We start from the raw sequence: 19,688 nt of genomic DNA on the forward strand, positions 1-19,688 counted from the left end.
TATCGCATCAGTGTCACATATATGCACACGCACACACACACACACACACACACACACACACACACACACACACACACACACACACACACACACACACACACACACACACACACACACACACACTAACCCAGCATGGGATACTGTTTTCCATTGCATTTTATTTTTAAAATTTTATCACACAGTGGAATTTGCCTGAGGTGAGATCTCAAGTTGACACCTGTCAAAATTTGCTGACAATAACTCTGTCAAGGGGAACACACACACACACACACACACACACACACACACACGCACACAAACGCATAGTTACCACGTAGGTGCATTTGGGCTGGAAGGCGTAGGTGCCGCAGGTGTAGAGATGCGTGTGGTTGTAGCTCTGCAGGAAACGGATGTAGTTGAAGCACTCGGTCTGTGAGGGCGAGAGGAGGGATTGTTAGAATGCTGTTGCTGGCTGGGAAGGTGAAGCTTTTGTCCTCCGTTAAGGTGAAGTCTATTCCACCATTATACCATCTTGGTATGCTCACACACACCTCTGAGATTTAGCTGTAGTCTAATGCTTCAGCGTGACTTCTTTTAAATCCTTATTTACTTGAAATACCTCAATAACCTTGAGACTAGATCATGTTTGCTGATTATATCCTTTTATTCAAAATGTATGAAATCAGTTGGCTACTCAGCAATTGAGAGGATCTTTTGGAGCAACATTTCACTTTCATTTCTTACGTGTATGAAGTCAGCCAATCAACGCTATACCACGTTATACTAGTGTCCCACTGAGGACATCGCTCAATATATGATGTTTCCACAATATATACGTAACCTTAAAAAATGAAGGAAAAAATGACATGTTTCAAGTCAAAAGATATGTGTGTAATTATCAGTGAAATATATGCAGTGCTTTATGGGTAGTGCCCTTCGATGTCTGCGCTGTGATGAACAATAAAGCTCTTTGAAGGGAATTGGAAACAGATGCTCACTCATGATGCGAGAGGAATGAATAATTCAGTGCATCCACTTGATGTTGCTTTCACAGCAGCAACACAATATCTGTATCTCAAGGCTGTAATTGGAGCAATATGATTTTTTAAAATTAATTTCAACAGCTCCTGCAATCAGTGAGAATAATTAGGAGGAGATGTGTCTGACAGACGTGGCACATAACTACGAGATGAGATAAAAGACTTAAGTATAACGGTCAGTGGAAACACCATAAGGTTATTCTTGCATTTAGTAAGTCAATTCCTGTCATTTGTGTGTGTGTGTGTGTGTGTGTGTGTGTGTGTACATATAGCCATATGTAAGAATTAACAGCTATTTAAGTCACCAGACTAAAGTAGCTGTGTAGAGTTAGTATTATAGTACACATGTTCTGCACTATCTTCATGGTCTTGATGTATTTTTTGAAACACATCCAAAAAAGATAAATATAATAAAAGATACATTCATTTTCAAAAGGTGAATTTTGAAGACACATACGTTTGATAACTATTTGAAAACAAAAAGTGCTTTTAACGCTCTTCATCTCTCGACATGTTTTTCCTTGGAGTCAGTTTTAGTTAACTAGAGCACTTCAGTGAACTATTTTCTCTCCTGTTTAAAACTACATCAAAGGTTATTGTTGAGCGATGAGAGAAGTTTTAGCTTCATTTCCAAAAGCACTGTGTGTTTCTATAAAATATTAAACGCAAATGTACATTATGCAGTGTTAGCAGAGGGAAGCTTCTGCTGAGACTCGAGTGCAAAGCAGTTCACTATCTGTTCACTGTGTTTACGAACGAGAGGCTGGTGCTCGGACAACGTGTGAGTTAATGCTAATTACAAAGAGTTACTTCTCTATTAAATATCATCATATTTGGAATAAGATAAGATAAGGTACGGTAATCCTTTTTTAGTCCCTCAGTGGGGAAATTACAGGATTGCAGCTTTGCTCACAGTAAATAAAGATCAAGTAATATAAATAAACAGTAGAACAGTAATAAAACAAAATTAAACATTAAGAAGAATATTAAATATGCAGATGGTAAAAGAAGTGGAAGACCGTTATGATTTTTTTTTTCTTACGTTTTTAAATATATCTGCTTTAAGAATGCGTCTCTGACCGTGGGACAATATTATAATAATACAGTTAAAGGAATAGTTTCCTGCTGAGAGTTTAAAGAGGAGATGGATAGCGCTCCCATGGCTTTCTGTTGAATATGAAGCCCCAGCATCAGTTGTTTCTTTGATTGTAAACTCTCTTTGGAGCAGAACCGCACATTCCCTGCGTGCTAATGTAATGATGGGAAGGTTTGTAGTTCAAAGTCCCAGACTCACTTGACAGAATGTAATTTAGCAAAGTGAAGTGTTCTCATAAAATACTGTCTTCAAAAACGACTGCCGCTGACTGTGCCCTCGAGCAAGGCAGGCGACCCCGACAACTCTGACAGGCTGTCAACTAAAATCCAGCTTACCTGGTTGTTCTTCCCCTTGGCGACGCACTCCCTCTTCTTGTCTTGCGGAGCCGGCCAGTCGATCTGGAGAAAAGAGAGAGCGACGATGTGGGCGACATGTTGTCTTCAGGATGCTGTCTGCCTTTTGGGCCATGAGTAATACATCCTGCAAGTACCGATGTGTATATATCGTGTTCATTTGTTGTCATACAACATACTAAATAAAAATGTGTGGTAATGACATCACCTCATGTCATTCTAAGAGAGATATTCTGGCAACAAACAGCTGTTTTTGCTCAACTCAATCTTTTTACTGCATCTTTGACCACTTGCTGCTCACAGAAAAAAGATTATTGTTTTTTGGTCCTGAAAAGCATACATTTTTCAAATAATGGGCCCCAATGACAGCAGGCGCTTACTTTTCAATCCACAAAACAGGTTGAAAGTGTTTTCTGAAGTTCACCTTGAACTGAAGACACAGTTAAGTCAGGTAAAATAGTTAAAATAGCCCACAGACTGAGCTGGTGCAGTAAACGAGCATCACTCAGAGACCGAGGTTCAGTCCCCGGCAGCGGAGCCTCTGAGTTAGTGCAGGAAGGAAACTGTGAGGTCCTCAGTGCAGCAAAATCCCGTAATGATTTTACCAATGTTTAAAGGATCAAAGACTGGCAGGCAGGCTGTGTGTATCATTACTTCTGTGACAAGCTTTTATCCTCCAAAAGTACAATTCTTCTGAATCATGTTCATGAGTGGGGAAGCAAATAAAAAAGATGTGCACATGCTTTCACACTTTCACATGGTCATACTTTCCATAACCGCTGACTTTTTGGTGTTGTTGTTGCTATTTCGTGTTTTTAACAGTAGCTGCTTTTTTTTAATGGCTATGTGACACATGACTGAACTTTGCTCCATGGTCAGAGGTCCAGACTGTGTTTACTAAGAGGTTTCCACATCATTAGAAATAATTACACTGGTCATTACAGGCAGAGAGCTGCAGCAAATTCAATATTAAACTCAGATTGACTTGAGTGGATTTAAACCAACAACAATCAAACAAGGAGTTGTTGCTGTATACTGTGCTGGTAGACAGACTGAGCATCCCAAACTAGACTTAAAATACTGACTTTTACATGTTATGATAATATAATAAATCATTAGGATCCATGGCTTTCAAATATCACCTTTAGGATCTGTGGTATTAAATAATGCACTCGAGTTATTTTAGGAGAGGCGAGATGAAATGCATAGCAACACCAGCAGTTACTTCTAATTTGTTCCCAAAGGATTCTCATTACTAGTCACTTTCGACTTTATTATCTAATGAAGAAACTCAACTTTTAATTTTCCCTATACAGATCCGGTATTTTACAAAAAACAGCAGAGAAGCAGCAGAAGCTCTCTGTGCTCATTCCTGACGACCTACAAAAACACGTCTGCCCAAGTAAATGTCCTCTTCACAATACTGTGTGGCATGAATAATAAGCTCTTTTCTCATTAAGAGACAGTCTTTGTGTGACAAATAATTGTAGGAAGTAAGTATAGCTAATGGATGGTTCATAAGTATCTTCCACTGTCAGTGGAAGGGTCTCAACCGATGAAAGTGAAGCATTAACCTTTACTTAGAGAAGGACCTCCGTGCTATTACATGGCCGCTTGCTTTCAGAATCTAAGCAGCTAATCTCAGATGTTTTATCTCATACAGTGTTAGCCAAGTGATGCGATCCATGCTTGGGCCATTAGCTAATGAATCTAAAAAGTAACAATGGCTCCAGGGCTGATTGAGATGGTCCTAAAAAGAAATGTGGAGAGCGAAAACAGCTGAAGATGTGAGCCTGGATTCTTGTTCAAATTCTTTTCAAAAGGCTGACGGTGAAACTTGCATTAATGTAGCAAGTCTAGTCTAAATTGTATCAATGGTGTCTGCGGCACCATTCTGGAAAATTACTTAACACAATAAATGAATGAAATAATGAAAAAGAGAAGGAACATAACTTATATAACTAACATGGGAAAGAACATACCTAAATATAGGAGGGAGCATTTCAGACAGTCTCAAACACCGGGGAAAAAATACATCCTTTGAAAATATTGATGAAAGAAAGACGAGCATGAATGGAATGACGACAGCGAGCGAGTGAGACGGCAGCGAAGAAATAATAGAGTAGCAGTTAAAGGAAGGAAGCGGGAGGAGAGGTGAGGGATTGATGGGCAGATGGTGGCGGAGGGGACAGACTATTTTATATATATATTTATATATATATATATATATATATATATATATATATATATATATATATATATATATATATATATATATATATATATATATGTATATATATCTCGTCTTCACGCTGTCATTTTCTGTGTTGGCTCCATCCTACAGAGCACACTAGGGGGCTGACAACAGGTGGTCTTATCATTACTGTAAGACTCATCACCCTCACTCAGACACAGCCTGTGTTGCGTGCGACAGTGTGTGTGCATGTGCACCTAATAACTGCTCATTACGGCACTAAATCAGATAACAATTTCCAGACCGCTGCAGGCCGCCTGCTACACACCTTCATTGGACTGCTGCAAATGTACTGATTGCAATATGGACCAATTCTTGAGGGAGCAAAGCAAAACCAGATTGAGTCTCTGAGGCCGTAGCATCTCTGCGTGTGTAAGTGTGTGTCTCTGTGTGTGGTACGTGTGTGTGTGTATCAGGTCAAGTCAAGGGTATTTATAGAGTGCTTTAAACAAACATGTTTGTGCCAGAGTGCTTCACAGAAAAACAAGATACGCAAATTAAAACAAGGACAATAAAAACATGATTGAATAAGTGAATCGTAAACTTTGAGAAACAGGGCCAACGCCTGTGAACGTGTGTGTGTGTGTGTGTGTGTGTGTGTGTGTGTGTGTGAGAGTGCCTGTTCACTCCCACACATTCAACTTAGATACGACAGTAATGAAATATTGGAGCCAATAGCCGCCCATCTTAATATTTGGCAGCGTACTCACACTATTGATGTTGGAGGCTTTTAGCAACAGATAACATAAATAACTTCCAAATAAAGTAATAACTTGTCAAAAAACATCTGAAATAAGTCCAAAATATATAAAACTTGATCACGTAAAAATCCCTTTGCTGATTAAGAATCATTCTTTATATTATAAGTTTATGGGGTTTTCCTGGTTTGATTTAGTTGGAAGATTTTATGTTTGGCGCCTTAAACTGACAAAATTCAGTTCACGGGTATTAGTTAATTAAGTAGAGATACTGCACATAATGATGATGGATGCTTAAAATTGCTGAGTCCTTAATCTTCCTCTTCAAGTGCACGTCTCTTCTCTTAAGGACCACAACAGAACAAATACAGAACTGAGTTCAGAACTTTATTTTTGACATGTAACCGTTATCATCTTGCGTAAATACATAGATTTGTTCTTACGTTCCAGTTTCATTTATCAAACTTTGTTGTTAATTCACGTATTCAAGCGATGACAACATGTTACATGTATTTTGTCAGTTTCCGGGTTCCATATTCATGATTTTCTGAGCAAAATGCTATATATTTGGTGCTATCTATGTGTTTTTCATGAAACAAAAAAAACAGAAAAGTTGACCCGTAGCTAACAGCGGCGATAAATACATGTTATTAAAGGTTTGACTCTTTAAGCAGGACACTTACATTTGTTTTGAGAAGGCATATAGCAGCTTGTCAGCCTGTACATTATTAGCTTGTACAAGGCCTGAACATTCAATAAATGAAGTACCGTACAGGCCAGACCAATAAAGAACCCAACAACGAGTACGACTCAGTCGACTTTAACGTGGTACCATTACTGCAGAGTTCTTTGATTGTCCACGAGACATTTTTTTTTTGTGTTCTGAAATATTCTTGAGTCTGAAAATGAGCCAAAAAAGGATAAAATAGGGTCAGTCTAAGTTAATAGACAGCAAAGAAGAGATTATGCTCTATGTTTTTTCCCTCTTTCCTGCATATTCAAGCTGAACCTTTTCAATAATAATTATATCACAGATGGTATCATAATTGAATTTGGCGTATTTAAATTAAGTATTTGAAATGTGTGTTTATCTCTGCAGCGCAGTAACCAGGCTGCGTGGAGGAGACGATGCTTTTTGTTCCTGAACTGTCCATCATGAGGCGTTGTTATATTAAATCTGATGAGTTATCATTTAATTTCTCATATTTCTACAAAAGCCTTTCAGACTGTGTGGGCGTGTGCAGCGGCAGTTAGTCGGGCTGTATTGTGTGGATACAATTACTTGTCTTAAAAACCAGCCCTTCCTTGACAAAACAGCTCTCAATGTGTTGTGTGTGTGTGTTACCTGAGGCCGGAGCTGTTTGCTAATGTCGTTGGGGTCCAGGGCGAACAACGCCTCCCGCGCTCCCACGTACAAAACCCGCTCGTGGTCAGACAGAGTCAGCATGCTGTAGTTGAACACGCCCTGAATGCTGAACCTGGCCATGCTGTCCAAAACATCTGGAGAAAGACACAGAGGGGCATGGTTACATTGCTGATAGTACACAGCTGCAAAGCTGCTCGTAATTCCTTTCAACCGATCTGTTGACAGACGACAGAATAAAACCTGAGAAGAACATTTCACGCATCCCTTGTTGGAATTGGTTGACGTCTCGTCGTATTTACACCGTCGAGCCTCGCCTACTCCACCACCTGTAGCTCAATGTCATCCGCTCTGCTCGTCCGGTACATGGGGCTCTTCACCCACATCTTTGATTTTCATGCACATCATTCAGGTTCACAACACGCGAGAGCTCCTGCTCAATTCAACCCTGTGGCCAAATCTGCTCTCAAACCTCCACCAGCTCAGCTTCCACCTGTTCAATTTTATGCAGTCCACGACATGGTTTCTACCTTAATTCACCCCTCGCAACTGCTTTAATCAACATTTATTAAAACATATGTTTGTGTTTTTATCTTAAAGATGTGTCATAAAGTCACAAAGATGCTAAAGATCCTGATATTTCCTTCAGGAGTGGGAAGAAAAAAACAGCCTAGAGGAAGGTGAATTGAGGCCTTATTTACCAGGTAACCAGATACACAACTCAACGGGAATACTAATGTGTCTGTTGTGTGTGTCTGTTGGATGTTCAAGTTATATGACAATGTTTACAGATTTTTGTACTGCCCGTAAGTGCCCAAAAATATCAATTAATTCAGGAGTGGGGAGGCAACTTGGACACTTCAGGGACCCTTGCTTTGGACACACCCATCTTTGAACATAGCACAGACTCAGTTTTGTTCTCATCAACACATCGAATATATCGTGACTGCATTTTGCAGGAATTTAAACATCGCAGCACTAAAAGCTGCCTCTGAGGTAGTTTACAAGAGGTGTCCGCAGGATCACATATTCAGACTCACAAGGTGAAAAAAGTCCCAGCGTCACTGTCTGGCTGGCAATCAACATCAATGCAACTGATGATATAAAAAAAAACTATTTTCCTTACTAAAAGCTCTCACGGTTATAACTCATAATTGAGTTTGCTGAAACTAGCCAGAGTATCTCACTTTAAGATCTGTTGTAAATGAGTTCTGCAGGATGGAACACTGCACTGAAAGCTTCCCAAGCTCTGTATTTACTTTAAGGACCTGAAGCAGAAGCCAGTCTTCAAGGCGAGTCTGATAAGTTCCAGATCTGCAGTCAGAGGAGAGATAAGAAGCTCTTCTATTTAGAGAAGCTGTGCAAATAAACAAGAAGCAATATTGCACTTGCCCTTCCAGCCTCTGTTTTGATGAAGAGTGCAGTGACGTGTGTTGTTAAAGTTATGAATCTAACAGCCGAGTGAGAGCCGCGGCTGGAGCTTTTAAAGAGGCGCCATATTGATGAAACCATGATCTCACGCTGATAGAAGTGGTTGCAAGTCTGCACAATCTACAAAATCTAAATCTGCTTTTTCTTATCGATAACAGAAACTAAACGTCAACAGCTTCAATCAAGCGTTGCTTTAATGTGAGCGTTAAAAGTCAGTTTGATATCGAGCCAGCCGCCAAGAGGTTTGCTTTCACGCACTTAATAAATCATAAATCAATAACCATTCCGTTAAGAATAGCAATTTTTAAATTGAGAAAATCGGCTAATCTAGTTTTTTTAGTAAAACAACCTAAATTGCATTTGCCTGGACACAGCTTTTATAGTGAAGATTGTTAAAGGACTCCGACACTTCATCAAGGCTACAGATACCTACACAACAATACGGGGATTCAGAGTCAGACTTTATTGCCAAAGGGAAAAAGAGCTCCAACGTGGACAGAAAGCAGAGCACAAGAACATTGATAATGGGAGTAAATCTGCAGGTTTGATTAGATTGTTCATTATCTGTGTCGCACGTCTTGATGCAAATCACATTTTAATAAAAGCCTAAATGAGGCCTTTTACTCTGATCACTCAAGAGTATTAACGGAGTATTAGCCTCCTTGTAAACCACATTATTGATCCTTTGACATCCAATAACTGACTTGGTGTGATTTGTCTCAGAGCTGTCTGATTTGTTTATAGAGTGCCCACATTTTTGGATTGCTTCTGATTTCCGCACTCGCAGACCGACACAAACAATCTCAAAAAGGTTATGAGAAAATCACAGAAAGCTCTCGTCGCGGTCCCCATCTCTGCAGACACACACACACACACTCACACATACACACACACACACACACACACACACACACACACACACACACACACACACACACACACACATACACGCCATTCAAATCCCCTGACTAGTAAGCTGACAAACTAGTGGTGCAGAGCAGATGCAAGACAGAAGGAAAGAGAGAAAGGATGGTGTTTAGTTTTCATTATCCACACTCTTGTTGCTTGTAGTGTCACCTTGTCTCCTCTCCCTCACTTTATCTGGGCTGATAGAACGTGTGCACAACGCGAGGCGCCGACAGCCTGCGTTGCACGTAATGCGATCTCATAAATTGAATGAGAATATTCCTTTTTTTGTTTTTGACAGCATGAATATTTTCACTTCTTTCGCTGTTTTCCCGACTGAAAATAGCAGCTGAAATCCAGGGAGGGAACGGCAAGAACTGGTGTGATTTATGGTGTGACTAACCGCTCATGTGATGCTGTGGCCTAGTTGGGACTAAACAGACTTTTATACATGCTGCAAGATGTACTGGATGAAGGAGCTGTGTGTGTGTGTGTGTGTGTGTGTGAGTGACTGTGTGTGTTTGAGAGAGAGAGAGAGAGAGAGAGAGAGAGAGAGAGAGAGAGAGAGAGAGAGAGAGAGAGAGAGAGAGAGCCCTGTTACTGAAAACCTCAACCAAAGTCATTCAACTTTTTTGGAAGATTTTGTTTTATTTGCTTGAAAAATACAGTGTAATCTCTCTCCGTACCTGCTTCACAAGAAGGGAATTTTCATAGTAAACCAACATTGCTGTCAACTCATCAATGAAAGGTGGCGCCAGAATGAAGAGAAAATAAAATCTGGGCTTTTGCATCCACAGATCTATCCTGTGACAATTTGCAAAGCTTTTCAAAGTATGTCATTTTCTCCTATTTTCTTTTCTTTTTAGTCTATTATTTTAGCTTTTCTTTCTAATTTCAAGGAGCAAGATCCAAGATTGGGAGCCTTTTGATTGCCTCTCAATGGCTCTCAACATGTCGACAACGAGCCAAAGGCTCATAGCTAACGGTGCTAACGGCTAACAATGCAAACTACGGCGATAGTACAAAATCTGACCGCATTATCAGCTGTAACGGCCATATGAGAACAGCTCCGAGAAGCTAACCAGTGGAGCACACTCACGTGCACTAACATGCACTGAAAGCATGCACTATGTCAACAGCAAAGAGAAGCTCGGATAGCAACACACAGGCTGAGCGACTTCATTCTCTGCTCAGGTACACATTCACTCCTCCATATCTAATACATATATAATAGTTGTTTACTGCTATATTAACGCTCTGAATGTTAAAGACGGCTCCTTTAACGTTGAGCACGTTGAGTCTAACTGCACAGCTTGTCATCTGTGGCCAACAGCAGTCTGATTCGCCTCTGCACATCTGTCATATAATAACAAAAAGTGTCTTTCTGAAAGAAGTTTTAAAAGTGGCCCCTTGGAGAACTGAGATCCCACTTTTGCAAAAAGCTGATTATACACTGGGAAATGTTCTACTTTATATGGGACTATTTTCATATGAAAAGATTCAAAATGTTCAAATGTTGAGCTGTTAACCCCATAATTGCTCTCAAAAGCATTTTGACTATCGTGCCACAATTAAACCCATCCACTTAAATCCTGCTTGTGTGTGTGTGTGTATGTGTGAGGTGTGTGTGTGTGTGTGTGCGTGCATGTGGCTGTGTGTATATGTGTGTGTGTGTGTGGATGTGTGTTACCAACTCCCAGCCAACATACATAAATCCACAGTAGACTTAACACTACATTACTGTTATCTGTTTGTTTGAGCACTTGATATTAGACTTAATTTAATATCTATTGCACTGTTGTTGTCGTTGACTGTTGATTGTCTCGTCTTATGTCGAAAGTTATGCTCCTTCCGCCCCAAAAAAATCTTGTTTGTGTAAACATTGCTCGTAAATAAACGGTTTCTGATTCTGATCTGTTCAAGATATGGTGAAAGAAACCAGAGAGGTGGCCTGTGGTGAGATGCACAGGAGGGTGGATGGAGAGATATGGAGGAAAGGAGGGAATAACTAATCAAAGGAAGGAAGGAGGGATAAGTACTGAAGTCAGCTTATTATGTGAAGAGCAGCGGTGTATAAACATTGGAGGGTATGTACGGATGAGGGCGCTTGATGAGAGAGAGTGAAGAGAGAGAGGCGGCATCCTCAGGGGAGAACTGAGCACATCTGCTGTGTTCCACACAGCCGGGCAAGAAAACTCCAGACACACTTTCACTGATACACACACACGCACACGCACACACACACACACACACACACACACACACACACACACACACACGCACGCACGCACGCACGCACGCACACACGCACACAAACACACTCACACACAAATCAGTGCACGTTTGAACACACAGAGTACACAAAGTTAATGGGTGAGCTAAAAGACACATTGCCTTTGCACAAACACACACACACACACACTCGCATGCAGAGTTCTGGATAGTTCTCCAGGGTACCTGCTCAGTGACTTGAACATCTCTCCACCAACGGAGGGAAAGTTTTGCTCCGAGTAGCTTGTTTGAAGTGATCAGCGGCTCTGTCATTAAGAGGCAATACGGGCAGAAGCACTTCCCATCTGCTGCCACGCTGTGGCAGCCCTGAGGCTACCTGCTGTGTGTGTGTGTGTGTGTGTGTGTGTGTGTTGTAACCTGAGTGGGTGTGGGTGTCTCTGCAACAGACACAAGGCTGTCCACACCTGTGTTTCATCCCTATTCATGTGCGAGGGAACAAGTGCATATGTATTTTCGAAAGACAGCGTGTGAGCTTGAATTCATGAAAACACCATCTGTAGGTTTAAGAGAAATTCTATTTGATGTTTCACCAGCTGTGGAGAAGTCAACGCAAGGAAAAAATGGCAAAAATAAGAGGCAATAATGACATGAAAAAAAAAAAATCATTTGAATCAAGGTATTTCAGAGCATTAAGGATGCGTATTATACAGTTCACTTTGTATTGAATATATTTAGCAATGCGGCACACGACACTGTCCTTCACCGTATTCTAGAAGTAATCAGGTCTGTATTTAAGGGATGTAAGACATTTAAAAACTCTTTTAAGCATTGACTGTCTTTTCAAGGACCTTGTGTGTGTTTGTGTGTGTGTGAGTGTGTGTGTGTGTGTAAGAGCGGTTTGGGTTAAATTACAAGGCCTTTGATGCTTCTAGACAACAGTTTGTAGGGCGCAGAAGAAAAGAGAGAATATAAATAAAAGAGCATGAATAAGAAATGGAGGGCAGAGACGAGGAGAGGCATAATGAGTCCACCAGATGAGGAGAAATACAAACAAAAGGGTAAATAGAAAGGAAGAGCACAGATGATTGTTGACTCAGAGGGCCTGACCGAGGTGGGTACCACTCGAAACAGAACTGATCAGAAATCAGTTCTCTACAAGGACCTCTTCGCTGGCTGTGTTTGAGACTGTGATTAAAAAATATATACGAGCATTTCTCTCTGAGTGGATTATATATTGTTGAAAACACTATGCACATTTAAATAAAGTGATCTTGGGGATTTAAAAAAACCAAAGACGTGTTTACTGCGATTTATAGGTCTACGTTAGGAGCAAATACACGGCTGTATCACACTAAAGGTTTTTGCCATGTGAGTCAGCTATATGCTCTGTATAACTCTAGGGTTTACTTCTTCAGACCATTTGACAAAACATACTGTACGCTTTTGGATCGATTTCCTTCTTTTTGGACAGAAGTTCTATTTCGTTCATTTCCTTTCTACTCGAAGAGGCCTGAAACATGCTTGAGAAAGATAAACCATCACAGTGAACCTTTTCTGCCAAAGACAAGTGAAGCTTGACCTCCACCAGCGGCCAGTTAACTAAAAGACAGGAAGCAGAGGGAAACAGCCCGACTACGTCTACAGGTAACGTCCACCGACCAGCTCCTCTAAAGCTCACATATCAAACTATTTCTTAAAGTAAAGAAACGAGACCATTTGCAAAAATTCTCGATTTAAAGGTTTGCTTTCATAAAAGTACTTCAGTATTTAAAGCAAAATTTACAGTAAGTATCAAATGTAAAACGGCTCATAATGCAGAAAGAAAATCCCCTTTAAGCTGGATATCATTATGTATTATATTATTAAACTATTATTAGTGATGCAAAGATGATGTGTGTGGGCAGTGTGTTAATTTTCTAGCTTGTTGAGGAAAAGCTTACACCTTTATATGCTGTTGTATAGCTTATTCACTCAGTGCCTTGTATAATGCCTATAAACTCACCATTGTATAATCTTAATCTTCGAGGCAAAGGTAAATTTAGTGGAGTAAAAGCTATAATATTTCCCTCTGAGAAGTTGTGGTGTTGGAGGGTAATGTAGGGCAATATATAATGTAAGCACTTAAAAAAAAAGTACCTCGACATTGCACTTGTACTTCTGTAGCTATTTGGAATAACATCTTCCTGCTCGGGTCATGACAGAGTGTGAAGCTTGTGCTCGAGTGTCCTTGAATGCACCACAAAGGAGAATCACACAGTCACACAGTTTCAGCTGGTGCAGTATCATGCAACAATAATGCAACAGCAGACAAAACATTATCGAGAGGACGACACAACATAGCAAACAAAAAGTCGAGGCCTCCTGAAGCTAATCAAGCTGTGCTAGTTTGTGACGAAACGGGCTACAACTTGTGTTAACATGGCAACTTTGTGGTGACCTTAACAGTCGGGTCTCTGGGTCACAGCTTCACCATCCGGCTCAGCCCAAATCCTACGAGGCCAAACGAGCCAGACCGAGCAGGACTCCGATGTGGGGTTGAGGAGGACGAGGGCCGGCTGAAAAGGTCTCGCTCCGGGCCTCGCCTCTGTAATCTGCCTCCATCAGCCTTCCAGCAGAGCTCCAGCCTCCCGCTCCCTGCTTCCTATAAATACAGCCAGCCTCTGCTTATAGCTCGTAACCGCCGAGCCACGCACTCACCAAACTATGATTAAAGGCCTATTTTAGGGAGAACTTTGAAGCGGCGACAAACACAGAGCGAGAGGCAGAGACAGGCAGACAGACCGAGGAGGGAGAGACGTTGTGCAGCGCCCACACAAACATGCAGATAAACCCGAGCGTGTGCACACACACCGAGCGCTTCGTCAGATCCTCATCTGAGCAGGTACCCTCTTTGAAGGGAAAAAACAACACTGTGCACACAAAGGCACACACACTCCCACGTGGATGCACAAGCTTTGTCTGCTGAGCAGATGACAAGTTCACAGGAGAGTCAGGTGTACGACAGAATGAGAGCATGGATATTGAGAGACACAAGAAAGGGAAAGATATACATGCCGGTAGTAGCTAGATCGGCAAGAATACCTTTTTGTCAACTGTGGTTTGAATTTAGGTTATTATGGATGATCTGCCATTGTAAAATAGGAATAAATGGGATAGATGGGTGTTATTCAACACAAGGAACTCCTGTACTTCAGTCGCTTGTGACTGAATCAAAATGCCATGAAGAATAATAGTAAGTACACTGATAAAAGTGTAAGCCAAATAATTACTTGTCTGCGCATGGCTTACAATGTGTAAGCCGTTGTTTGTCGACTATGAAATATTTGTACTTCCAGAACAGCGTTTTCATAAACAGTCATGCCAATGTAGAGCGATTGAATTCAGCCAAATTGGAAGAGCAAAATGAAGGGATGGGAGAGTGGGAGGAGAGGAAGTGGTAGAAGTGGATTAACACTAGAACGGAACAAGTGAGCCCAGTTGGGAGATGGTTTTCAGCGAGGGGTGGGGGAGGTGGTTGGAAGTTGGAAGATGAAAGCGGCGGTGGAGGGGAGGGGTTGAAACAGCCTAGCTCGGTGGGGGGTCGCTATTGCAGCCCACAACAAGCTGAACAAATCATCAAGAGCTGGTTGATGCCACAAGTGAGGTTTTTCCACTCCAGCGTCATGGTGCAGCATGTATGACTGGTACAGCAGTGGGCACCAGCTGGGGAGACTTAGGCCTTTTTGTACAATGTTGTGGTGATGACACACACACACACACACAGAGAGAAATAGGCCTGTGGAGCTCAGCGGGTGCAGCATAGCGCTGCTATTGAGAATTTGACTCACTGAACAATTTACATTTGTTGATTCAGAGGAACTGTGAATTTCTGCCCCTCAGGTCCTCAAAACTGGAGACCCTCCAGACTGCGAGGGCTCCAACCACCAACCCTAAAAACCTTTTGATTTAGGGCGAAACCTCGTTCTCCCACCGGAGCTACAACCTCAAGCAGGAGATTTCTGTCAAGCTGAGTGCCGCTCCTTTATTTTGAATGAAAAGTACTCATGGTGTAGTTATTGTGTGTACAGGACAAAATATAAATGTCTTGTTAAACAATCAGTGGAGGAGGCAAACATGTGCATGTATGTGAGTCACAACATGTGATCTTGTTCATTCAGAAAGCCGCTCGGTACAGTAGATTCCTGCTTGTGCCTCAAATTCATAATCCTTGTACATGATTGCTCTCCCCGTGCTGCATGAACTGGTTAACCTTCCCTCGAGGCTGTTGTTTTGAGACCTGGCACCGTTTCGTTTCATTTCAATTTAAGAACTGAATGAATGGATCAAATAATTTAGTCTAGAAAATAGCAAAAAAAGATTATCAACAAACTCTTCAAATTGCTTGTTGACATATTCGATTCATAAATCAATAAAAACTGAAAATCCTCACATTGAAAATGCCAAAACCAGCAAAAATGTTACATTTTTACTTTTTTTTTTTACTTCAACAATTACTGCTGATAATTTTCTTGTCTTCTGTAGTAGCACTGAATACATTACACAGCAAATGTGCAGTAAATAAGTTGGCTTATTTCAAGTCATGTCACATTACTGTGCTGAGGTAACGAGGTAGCTTCATAGCGCTACCGTTGCGTTTGTAACATGGCCGACTAAACAACGTATCAAACAAGCGTTAACTCAAACCAGGAACCCAACCAAGTTGGTTTATTTTCTTTTTAGCTGACAATTTTGTCAAGTTGAAGGTTTGCATGTGTTGGTAAAAGGCTGTTTAGCATGTGAGCAACAAATATCAGGTGTTATCACATTGATTTACGGAGAGGGATTATGAGCGGCAGTGATTTGTATTATAATGTTACAAGGTGCTTTGGATAAGAGCAGCCTTCGAGTGGCATTTTCATGTTAATCCACATGCCCACGTGCTCACACATCAGGTTTCCCAAAGTCAGTGTGACAACAGAGGGTGCTCCAGCTCCTGACATCTGGTCCCAGCTGTTAATCTTCACTGACCAATCAGCACAGGGTCAGGGGATGAGCGACACTCATAGCAGATAAAACGCGGCGATGAATCTCCGTCTTCCATCCCTCCCTTCCTCTCCCCCATTTATCCTTCCAGTCACGGACAGCCTCTCTCTGCCTCTCTCTCAGCCACTCATTATTGTAATTGGAGGGTTTAGAGAGATACTGCACAGAAAGAAAGAAAGGGAAAAAAGAAAGGTTGAGCCAGAGAGAGAGAGAGGTTTCTGGAGGTCAGACGCCCGGCCCTTTTCCACTCTCTTTCTGCTCTGTTATTTCTCTCCCGCCAACTCTCATTCTATCTTTCTTTTTCCAAACCAAGACGAGAGCATTGCCTGAGCTTTTCTTTTAAGATGCATATGCTGCATCAAAGCTTTTCAAACAACATATCAAGTTTCTCAGGGCTCTAGTTCTCCTTTTCTCTTCACCTCCCCCTTTCTCTTTTTCGCTCTCATTCTTTCCTCTTTCTTTGTTTAACCACAGCTGCTGCATTTTGTCATCGTTTTAGCTTCCTGGCCCTCTGTCCTTGGGCTGGGTTGAGGAGCGTTTGTGTGGTTGTGGGCGAGAGTCTCTGAACCCGACAGGAGAGAGCCAGAAAGAGCGAAGGAGAGAGAAAAAGACAGAGAGGAGTGGGAGAAGACGGCGCTATCAGCTGAAGCTTTTGTGGTCAATGGCAAAAGGCTAAGTGTGTGAAAACAGCTTAAAACAACATAACGATCAGCTGTGACCAATTAAGCAGGAAACAGGAGGGAGAAGGTCAGAGCAGGTCAGCCTGGAGACAGGATGAAAAAACACAAGTCTGAGAATAACCTTTAACTAAAGGATAGGTGATAGGTGATAAGCTCCTTTTCCAATTTCGGTAGGTAGGAACATGCTTTTCTGTTTTTTTTCTGGTGTGACAATGTAACAAGCTCGACTTGAAACCAGGTTAGTGAACTGCCGGTGAAAATCTTACAGTGGTTACTTACTTCAGTCTTTCTTTCCAACTCAAATTCGAGTTGCTAATTGTTGGAACAGTGGAGAGATTAACGGATAAGTTTTCAATTGATTGGATTTTTTTGTATGAAATGTCTTCTCTGACTGTCAACGAGGAAGAATTGGTGTTGTCTGACTGCAGAAGCAGCGAGGAGAGCGTTCAAGTCTCAACTCTTTTCCTGGGATTTGTGACCAGCAGTGGGTTAATATCAGCCTCTAACATTAAGTAAAAAGTATGGATGAAAAGACCTCTCGCAAAAAATGTATTACAGAGAAACTTAGACAAACTGAACATGAATTGGAAAAGATATCGAGATATATGAATGTCAGTAATTAGAGAGGAAAAGTATGCAAATTTATAGCGCTCATTAGCAGCTCCACGAGGGTCATACACAATTTGTGTACATAAAATGTCTCATTAGGAGCCAACTGTCTTTCTTTCCCCCCTCAATGAATGTGACTTGTGGGCGGCGAAGAATAACAACCGAAATGTCAAAATGTGACTTTTAAAAGAATAAAAGAATATACACGTTGATGTCTACATCCAGAGAGAAGATGAATGTGTTTCTTCTTCTGCAACCTTGTATAAGCCTCATGTAATTGCTGGGCAGGGGTGCTGGTGTTAGGGGGAAGGGGGGGGGGGGGGGTGACACAAATATTATCTCTTCAACCATCTCTGCCCCACCAAAACCCAGCCAACACACGCACACGCATGTGCGTGCGCACACACACACACACACACACACACACACACACACACACACACACACACACACACACACACACAATCCTGTACGGCCTGGCGCTCCAAATCCCTCAGACTGCCAGCCTAAGCAGTACACACACTCACACACACATATAAACAAAGAGGGATTAGACTGACAGACATACAGCTACACACACACACACACACACACACACACACAGTCTCTCTCTCACTCTCTCTCTCTCTCTCTCTTGTGCTCTCTCACTCTATAGATACATATTTTTGTCTCTGTCTTGCAAACTCACACTGCATACAAACATCATCTCTCTCTCTCTCTCTCTCTCTCTCTCTCTCTCTCTCTCTCTCTCTCTCTCACACACACACGTTAATATTGAAACTGTCTGTCTGTGCAGGGAATGGCTGTGTGTGTGTGTGTGTGTGTGTGTGTGTGTGTGTGTGTGTATGTGTGTGTGTGTGTGTGTGTGTTGTCCTTTCTCTGTCGTTCCACTAAAGCTACTTTCTGTCCTTTTAAGGCAGTTAGTGAGTGGCCTCTCTCTCCCCGTCTTTCTCTATGTCTCTCCACCTGTCGGACGCTCTTCCTTCCATGATATCCCCTCTCTCTTCTCATTTCTCCAATCCTTCCTTCCCTCCCTCTTTCTTCAGCTTTGTTTTTCCATTTCGTCTCTCCCCTATCTCCTCCTCAGCACCGTGGCAAGAACCCATCCATATAAGTCATTTTACCCAGTATTGAGCCTGAAAATCTCATTTTTCTTTAACCAAGTGGAGAAATCTGTCAACGGGTAAGATAATCCCACTCGTTTCCAATGCAAATCAATTTGTGTCAAGAATCATTCAGCACTCAAGTGTCTTACTCGAATCAAGTACGATAGAAGTGTTTCATGACAAGACTCTTGTTTCGAAGACATTAATGACAAAATAAAAGAAAACGGTGAAGGTGAAGCTGCTCTAGCAGTGAAGGAAAGCTATCTTGTCTCTACAGTCAGATTTATTCCCCATTTTGCCACCAGAAAAATTCTGAATATTAGATACTTTTTGGTAATGCATATTTCTTCTCCTTCCACATACGTGTGTGCAGCTGTCCCCATTTGCCCCGTCTAGCGTGTCTTTGCCACAAGTGTGTTCTGGCCAAAGTGCAGCAGGGCCGCTCTGCCAGCGTTGGCTTTGCTCTGTCTCACTGGAGCCTTTCCCCAGAATGTATTGACATCCTATTGATTGTTTCCCCCCTCATTCTGTGTCCTCACATCCCAACACAACACCAGCGATGACTGTATGCCGGGATAAGAGGAAGGAGGATGTCTGTGTGGAAAAAAAGGAGGGGGTGCGTGATAGCAGCATGAGAAAGCTGCATTTGAAATATCTCCACACCCCACCGCTACCAAGCACCATTCTCCTCAAGAGCGGCTGAAATCTGAGCTCTTTGTGAAAACGCCATAAGAGCATTACGAGTTCATACGATGAGCCGCAGCATACAAAGCAAAAAGGGGGGAGGGGAGGGATAAAACGCAAACAGAAAAAGGAGGAAGAGAAGGGAAAAAGAGATAGTCATGGGATGAAAGGTGGAATAGGTACACGGAGGTGAGAAAATGTAGCTTTTCCCCCCCTATATTTTTTCTCTCTCTTT

General features: G+C 41.8%; 1 protein-coding gene across 2 annotated transcripts in view; it reads right to left on the minus strand.

The window, feature by feature from the left end:
- sema4c (sema domain, immunoglobulin domain (Ig), transmembrane domain (TM) and short cytoplasmic domain, (semaphorin) 4C) overlaps window positions 1-19,688 on the minus strand; it is an 84,300-nt gene that overhangs the window by 19,804 nt on the left and 44,808 nt on the right. For both annotated transcript variants that reach the window (XM_068566274.1, XM_068566273.1), the window contains 3 exons: window positions 6,766-6,920; window positions 2,451-2,513; window positions 311-409 (listed from right to left, as the gene is read on the minus strand). In XM_068566274.1, coding sequence (XP_068422375.1) covers window positions 311-409; window positions 2,451-2,513; window positions 6,766-6,920 — 317 coding nt within the window. The remainder of the gene's footprint in view (window positions 1-310; window positions 410-2,450; window positions 2,514-6,765; window positions 6,921-19,688) is intronic.

Source organism: Clinocottus analis, unplaced genomic scaffold (genome assembly GCF_023055335.1).
Source record: "Clinocottus analis isolate CAN_PGR_092001 unplaced genomic scaffold, fCliAna1.0.p SCAF_7, whole genome shotgun sequence".
In the NCBI taxonomy this organism is placed as follows: domain Eukaryota; kingdom Metazoa; phylum Chordata; class Actinopteri; order Perciformes; family Cottidae; genus Clinocottus; species Clinocottus analis.